This window comes from Brassica napus, chromosome C4, assembly GCF_020379485.1.
Source record: "Brassica napus cultivar Da-Ae chromosome C4, Da-Ae, whole genome shotgun sequence".
Lineage (NCBI taxonomy): Eukaryota > Viridiplantae > Streptophyta > Magnoliopsida > Brassicales > Brassicaceae > Brassica > Brassica napus.
In genome coordinates this window covers 39,833,890-39,842,038 of record NC_063447.1, presented here as the reverse complement: position 1 = coordinate 39,842,038, position 8,149 = coordinate 39,833,890, and the positions used below count along the sequence as shown (strand labels likewise).

At 32.8% G+C, this 8,149-nt stretch overlaps 1 protein-coding gene across 1 annotated transcript; it reads left to right on the top strand.

The window, feature by feature from the left end:
• The first annotated feature begins 2,063 nt into the window (after positions 1–2,063).
• LOC106445556 (adenosylhomocysteinase 1) lies at positions 2,064–3,992 on the top strand. The gene is made up of 2 exons (XM_013887134.3): positions 2,064–2,848; positions 3,030–3,992. The coding sequence occupies exons 1-2, from the start codon at positions 2,138–2,140 to the stop codon at positions 3,774–3,776; spliced, it is 1,458 nt and encodes a 485-aa protein (XP_013742588.2). The 5' UTR covers positions 2,064–2,137; the 3' UTR covers positions 3,777–3,992.
• Positions 3,993–8,149: the final 4,157 nt, after the last annotated feature.

Below are 8,149 nucleotides of genomic sequence, written 5' to 3'. Positions count from 1 at the left end.
ATATGAGAAATTTTATCTAAAATATGATCACGGACATGAAAAATATCCAAAATTTTATCTGATTATCCGAATTATATTTTTGAAAATCTAAATTTTTATCCTAAACCTAAAAATATACCCAAAAACTAAAATTTGAAACTTAAAAAAAATACCCATAATACCAAAAATAAACTGAAAAACTCATACATACCTCACTCGGGTCTCGGGTTCGGACCCGACCCGCGGGTCCTTCACAGCAAGACCAGTATGGTAAAAACACCAGGTCGGTTTCGGATCGGATCGGAATTTTTTGGCTCGGTTTCGGATCGGTTTCGGATCGGATCCTCGGGTCCGGATAAAATGCCCTAAAATTAAATGCTAAATTACCACACAAATTTTCAGCGAATATATCATTAGAAATCATAGTCAAAATTTAAAAACCTCCGAAAAAGACAAAAAAATATGCATTCATATTGTCAAATAAGCAGACATATTCGATACTCCTTGAAGATATTTTGGTCGATTTAATTTGAAAACTGGTATATGAATGATAGAACAGATTTTAAACAAATATTCAGCATAACACATTAAGAATAACTTTCTGAAAATCTTGCTGAAAAAGAAAAGAAAACTTTCTGAAAAAAAAATAAAACACAGCAAGAATAACACATTTGGGCATATACTCGAAAACAATATATTTCAGCTGGTTTAAAACGTGTTTAAACAACTTCATATATGGATTTTTAGTAGAATTCTTCATATATAAAAAATAATAACATTGTAATATTTATAAATATTAGGGGTGTTCAATCCGGATATCGGTTCAGTTTAGGTTCGGTTTTTTTTTCGGTTTTCGGTATTTCGGTTAGTAAAATATAACTACCATTCTAAATCCATATTTACTTCGGTTCGGTTCGGTTTATATACCGTCGGTTTTCGGTTTATACGGTTTTATACCAAAAACATAATTATTTAGTTTGAGATCATATTATATGAATTTTAGAGTCATATTGTCAACAGAGTCATTTATTAAAAATATATTACATGTTCAAATAAATGAACAAAAAAGTAAAAGTGCTTCTACCATCAAATAAAATAATCAAATCTATAACTAAAATCAAAGCTCGAAATTTTGAAAATAAAAATATGAAACAAAACAGAAACATGAAAGAAAAGTTTTTCCACTCTTCCATATTTAGTGTTCAATAAATTCATGCTTTTTCAATCGAACACGAAACTCTGTTTGTTTACAGATAAGAAAAAAATTGTGAAAATTTTTCATTAATTATTGTCCTTCAAATTTATAATCTTCATATTAATTTATTGAATACTAAAATAAAGCAAAAAGATCAAAAGAAGACTTAGAAAATAAAATGTCTGAATTGCGATGTATTGTTATTTAATTATAATTCAAGTGTTTTACAAATTAAGGTTATTTATTACTATAAAATTATGGTAATAGTTATGAACACAAATTTAACTTATGTAACAAATAGATTTTCATGTATTGTTATAAAATAGATACATATTTACATGTTTCTACTTTTAATCGGTTTTGTTCGGTTTATTCGGTTTAATCGGTTATATACCAAACTATATCCAAATCCTACGGTTTTTATAAAATTATATCCGTTCGATTTATATGGTATATACCAAAACCAAACTATATTGTCTATTTCGGTTCGGTTCGGTACGGTTCGGTTTTACCTTATTGAACAACCCTAATAAATATAATATAAATAAATACAAATATCTCCAAATTTGAATGTGTTTATTGACTTAAAAAAGAGAAATACGTATTTATTTTTAATAATATTTATAAAATTTATTTAGAACCATAGATGAGGGTGTTTTTAGAGTTCTTAAGATTTGTTAAACGAGTTGGATGCGGGCACGTGGCAGACCTTCCCAGGTTATCGTACGATCAACCCAAAACAGACGAGCAACAAAGGTTTTTCTGCTCGTGCAGCGTGTTCCGCGAGATACGTGATCACAGCTTCTACCAGATCCACCGAACCCTCAAAATAATCTGAACCGTCCGTTCATTTTAACCTCATCTATTTAAACTCTCTCACTCCCTTTCGTCTCTCCTCACACACATCTCTCTACCTCTCTCTCTGCCCTAATTTCAAATCTCAGATCCCGAGAATATCTAGAGATGGCGTTGGTCGTCGAGAAGACGTCGAGTGGCCGCGAGTACAAGGTCAAAGACATGTCTCAAGCCGACTTCGGTCGTCTCGAGCTCGAACTCGCCGAGGTCGAGATGCCCGGACTCATGGCTTGCCGTACCGAGTTCGGCCCATCTCAGCCCTTCAAAGGCGCTAGAATCACCGGATCTCTCCACATGACCATCCAAACCGCCGTCCTCATCGAGACCCTAACCGCCCTCGGCGCTGAAGTCAGATGGTGCTCCTGCAACATCTTCTCCACCCAAGACCACGCCGCCGCCGCAATCGCTCGTGACTCCGCCGCCGTTTTCGCGTGGAAGGGAGAGACGCTCCAGGAGTACTGGTGGTGCACGGAGCGTGCTCTTGACTGGGGTCCAGGTGCTGGTCCAGATCTGATCGTTGATGACGGTGGTGACGCCACGCTTTTGATCCATGAGGGAGTTAAGGCTGAGGAGATCTTTGAGAAGACTGGTCAGGTTCCTGATCCCACTTCCACTGACAACCCTGAGTTCCAGATCGTGTTGTCCATCATCAAGGAAGGTCTTCAGGTGGATCCTAAGAAGTACCACAAGATGAAGGAGAGACTCGTTGGTGTCTCTGAGGAAACCACCACTGGTGTCAAGAGGCTTTACCAGATGCAGGAGGCTGGAGCTCTTTTGTTCCCAGCCATTAACGTCAACGACTCCGTCACCAAGAGCAAGGTATATAGACTTCACATCTCTCAGATTTGTAAGAAAGTTGTCTTCTTTGGATTTCTAGATCTATGTTATGTAGATATTTCTTGAAAGTGACTTACGCCTAGTAGCTGGAGATATACCATATTTTACGATCCCTTTTCTCCAATGCGATGTCACTGATGAGCTCTTGTGTGTTTGTTTATAGTTCGACAACTTGTACGGTTGCCGTCATTCTCTCCCTGATGGTCTCATGAGGGCCACTGATGTCATGATCGCCGGAAAGGTTGTCGTTGTCTGCGGATATGGTGATGTTGGAAAGGGTTGTGCCGCTGCCATGAAGACCGCTGGTGCTAGAGTTATTGTGACGGAGATAGATCCCATCTGTGCCCTACAGGCTATGATGGAAGGACTTCAAGTTTTGACCCTTGAGGATGTTGTTTCCGAAGCTGACATCTTTGTCACCACCACCGGTAACAAAGACATCATAATGGTTGACCACATGAGGAAGATGAAGAACAATGCTATTGTTTGCAACATTGGTCACTTTGACAACGAGATTGACATGCTCGGGCTCGAGACCTTCCCGGGTGTGAAGCGTATCACCATCAAGCCCCAGACCGACAGGTGGGTCTTCCCAGACACCAAGTCCGGAATCATTGTTTTGGCTGAGGGTCGTCTCATGAACTTGGGTTGTGCCACTGGTCACCCGAGTTTCGTCATGTCTTGCTCTTTCACCAACCAGGTGATTGCTCAGCTTGAGCTTTGGAACGAGAAGTCGAGCGGCAAGTACGAGAAGAAGGTGTACGTTCTACCCAAGCATTTGGACGAGAAGGTTGCAGCACTTCACTTGGGAAAGCTTGGAGCTAAGCTCACCAAGTTGACAAAGGACCAATCTGACTACGTCAGCATTCCCATTGAAGGACCATACAAGCCTGCTCACTACAGGTACTGAGAGAAGAAGAATGGAGAGAGCGGTTTGTTTCTAGTTTGGTCTTCTGATGAAGTTGGCCGAATATCCTTCTGAATGAGGATTCTTGTCTTTTGATTGTTGTGCTTGTTCTTCTTTTTCTGAATTCATCTTGAAACTTAAATTAGCCTTTGGTTATTTGAATTTGTGTTGTGTTCATCGTTCTAGTCTTTAAAAAATAGAAACAAAAAAGTTGGATAATCGGAAACTATTTTTCGCATCCCACATTTAAAGAGCTTTCTTTCTATCTTTGCTTTTAATTTTGTTTCATTGAATGAGATGTGAAGTATGGGTTGTTGTAATTATGGGTAGTACAATGTTCATTCAATAGACTTCGATTTCATGATCAGGGCGATTGTTGTAGTTATGGGTGGTACAATGTTTCATTCACGCATGAGGGACATACCCTAATAGGGGTGTCAATTCGGCCCGGTCCGGCCCAAACCCGCTAAGCCCGTAAATATTTGAGCCCGGCCCGGCCCGGTCCGAAAATAATTTGGGCCTAGAATTCAAAGCCCGGCCCGGCCCTTATAGGGCTACAGGGCTTTTGTGGGCTTTTCGAAAAATAATTTGTCATTGTCACTTCCATCGTTTTAATACATGTGAATTTTCATTAAAAAAAGAGTTTCATTTTTAAAAAATAAAAAAAGTATAAAGTGAGTTTAAAATTTTCTTGTCTATCACAAATTTTTTATTTTTTCGTATGTTTTAAAAACATTTTATACACAGACCAAATTTAATAAGATTTAAATAATCAAATATCAATTAAAACAAAAAAATATAAGAGAACAAAATTTATGATAAACATGGTCAAACGTTTTATACTTTATATTTTGAAAATAAAAACATGTTGTACATGAAAGAAGAATGTCCTTTTGTAAAATTTAAAATGTAACATTTGTAATGATGAAACAATAAAGTGCATTAAAAACTTTTATATTTGCTTTATTAAAGTTTAGATAAAAATATTAAAATAATATATCAATACTAATAATAGTTTCGAGTACAAGAAAGAAGGATAATATTTACGTTAAAATATAAATTTCGGGTTTTCGGGCCGGCCCTAGCCCAAACGGACTTAAGCCCAAAATACCCAAAGCCCAAATGGGCTTAGCCCGAAAGGCCCAATTTTTTTTGGGCTTATAAAGCTAAGCCCAAGCCCGGTAATTTTTAGGGCTGGGCGGGCTCGGGCTACGGGCTTCGGCCCTAATTGACATGTCAATACCCTAACATAACACTAGAAAGGTTTAACACTAAAAAGGTTTATGTCACAAATATATACTCTAATAACTAAAATATTTCATTAAAAAGGTAAATATACACTTATACTCCTAAGTTTAACTAATCCAAACTTTTAGAGTTTAGAGTTGAGGGTAAATGTGGGCATTCGGGTACCCGTTCAGGTTCGGATCGGATATTTCGGATTTTCGGGTATTTGGTATAGAGATGTAGAATCCGTTCGGGTATTTTTGAACTTCGGATCGGGTTCGGATATTTTTAGTTCGGATTCAGTTATTTCAGATCGGGTTCGGATATTTAGATTTTGAAAAAAAAAATTAAAATTTTCATTTCTCAAATTTCTTGTATTTAAAAATATAACTTTCACTTAACTAATTTTTTTATTTTTAATAGATTGAATGGTTAATAGATTTGAACCTAACATTTTAAAACTAAAAAGACATTAATTTGGTTATTGTTTTTTAATTTTGAAAGTAACTTTTTGTTAATTTTTAAAATAAAAAGTTTGACATGCATTTTAAATGAGTAGCAAATCATTTTCTCCGTAATTGTATGTATATCATATGAACTTAAAGTATGTGTAGTATCAATATAAATATTTTATATAAAATGAAAGACGTAAACTAGAAATATAAAGTTAATTATACATATGTTCGGTTATCTTCGGATATCCATTCGGGTTCGGATATCCAATCTCTCCTAATTCAATAATCGTTCGGATATTTTGCTATTTCGGTTCGGATTTCGGTTCGGGTTCGGGTGCGACTTCAGATATCGGGTAAAGTGCCCACCCCTAGTTGAGGGGGTAAGAATTTGAGATTCAGATTTAAAATTTTATAAAATAAAAAATAAATATTAAAAATTTGAAAAATAAAAATTTTAAAAATAGTTTCAAAAAATATTTTCGAATTACAAAAATAAAATTTGAAAAAAAAATAATTTTTTTTTTGAAAATATAAATTTATAAAAAAATTATTAAAAACTTCGAATTTGAACATATAATCTAAAACTATAAAATAAAATAAAAATTATATATATTTTTAAAAATTTTTAAATTGTTTTTAATTTTTTTTTTTTTTTTTTTTAATTTTTAGTTTTTTTATTTTTTTATATATTTAGGGTATTAAGGTTCTTTTATCTATTAAATGAAACATTTGGATCATTTTCTTCCTTATGGTCTATTTTTGTGATCAAAACTTGAAAATAGTCTATTTAAGAGAATTACCCTTCTGCCAAATCTATTTAATCCGAAAAAATTGCCTCTCCCAATCATCACATTTTTAAAGATAAAAAAGTTTGCCACACCAAATATCATGAAATATGGTGAAAAAAATCTCAAGTATTAAAATATGTAAATAACATCACATCGTTTATGTTAATTCACCCCACATGTACGAAATAAAAATAAATATGGTAAAAACTACATAAACAGGTTTAATTGATTTTAACTTAAATAAATAGGGTCAGTTCATAATTTTGTAAAATTATACCTTAATTAAATAAATTCGACCCGACCCAACTCATTAAACCCGACCCCATACGAGTTTGTTAACCAAATCGATTTAGGGTTCTTAATCTAAAATTTTGGGGAATTTATAACAAAAAAAGAAAAAAAAAAGAGATGGAATTGGGTGGAGGTCCGGCAAAACTAAAAGGAGCAAGTCGATCACATAATCTTCATCATAAATACAAAACTCCTGAGGTATCCTTCAATGGGTCTCCAATGGTGTCACCTATCGCGGCTCTTAACCCTTTAGTCCAAGACTCTTTCCGTACGACTCTTTGCGTACTCTTATATACCAGCCAGAAAATAATAAACAATGGTTAAAGGATTTGATTTCGTCTCTTACAAAATGGTTTTTATGCAATAAGTAAATCAGTTCTGTACCTCCATGTATTTTTTTTGGCTTTGTCCGAGACACCACCTTACTCCTCTTGCTCCTTCGAGTTTTTCCGGACCTCCACCAATTCCATTTTTTTTTTTTTTTTTTTTCATTTTTGTTATAGATACCCGATAATCCCCTATATATTAATTGAGAAGCATTTGAAAAATTAGAACCGTAATTTTGTATTAATTAAAAAAACCTCAAATCCTAGGTGACACTTTAAATGTCTTCTAAATTTCATTTCAAAGAATTCTAGAGCATCTAATATAAAATATAGTTTAATCTAATGGTGTCACATTATTCCATAATTATATAACACTAGAGAACATTATATTAACCTAAAATATATGAAGTGTATATTCTTTCCTTAAATAAAAGCTATGGAATTACCTAATATGATTTACATATATACGAGAATTAATGATTATGAATAATAAAGATTTGATAACAATTTTTGCATCCTTCTTCATTTTTTTTTAAATTTATATTAAAAAAAAAACTTAAACAATCACATTAACCATATAATAAAAAATTAGATTTTTTCTTATATGTTATATTTTGAATTTTTTAAAATGACTTTAAATTACAAAAATGAGGAAACCTTTATATGTTATATATTTTTTTTAAACGACTTTAAAATACAAAAATGAGGACACCTTATATGTTATATTTTTATTATATGTTAGAATTTTCTTAAATGTTATATTTTGATTTTTTTTAAACGACTTTAAATTACAAAAATGTAAGTTTTCCTTAAGTATACGACTAAAAATATTAAAATGACATGTATCAATTTGATGGTTGATTTGAAAGCTTTCAAAACCATATGGAAGATAAAAGTCAAAATAATTCAACTGTGAAAACAATACTGTTCACTTTTTTCAAGAATGTGTTCGCTGGAAAAAAATAAGGTTTTTAAGTCATAATTTGTTTAATGTCCACTAGATAACATTATATTAACCTAAAATATAAGAAGTGTGTATTCTTTCCTTAAATAAAAGCTACAGAATTACCTAATATGATTTACATATATATGACAATTAATAATTATGAATAATAAAGATTTGATAACAATTTTTGCATCGTTCTTCATTTTTGTTTAATTTTATATTATTAAAAAAATAAACAATCACATTAACCATATAATAAAAAATTAGATTTTTTCTTATATGTTATATTTTGAATTTTTTAAAATGACTTTAAATTACAAAAATGAGGAAACCTTATATGTTA

Excerpts from the sequence above, each read along its gene's own strand:
- LOC106445556 (XM_013887134.3), top strand. The coding sequence starts at position 2,138 with ATGGCGTTGGTCGTCGAGAAGACGTCGAGTGGCCGCGAGTACAAGGTC. Across the intron at positions 2,849-3,029 it reads ACTCCGTCACCAAGAGCAAG|TTCGACAACTTGTACGGTTG; the intron begins GTATATAGACTT and ends GTTTGTTTATAG.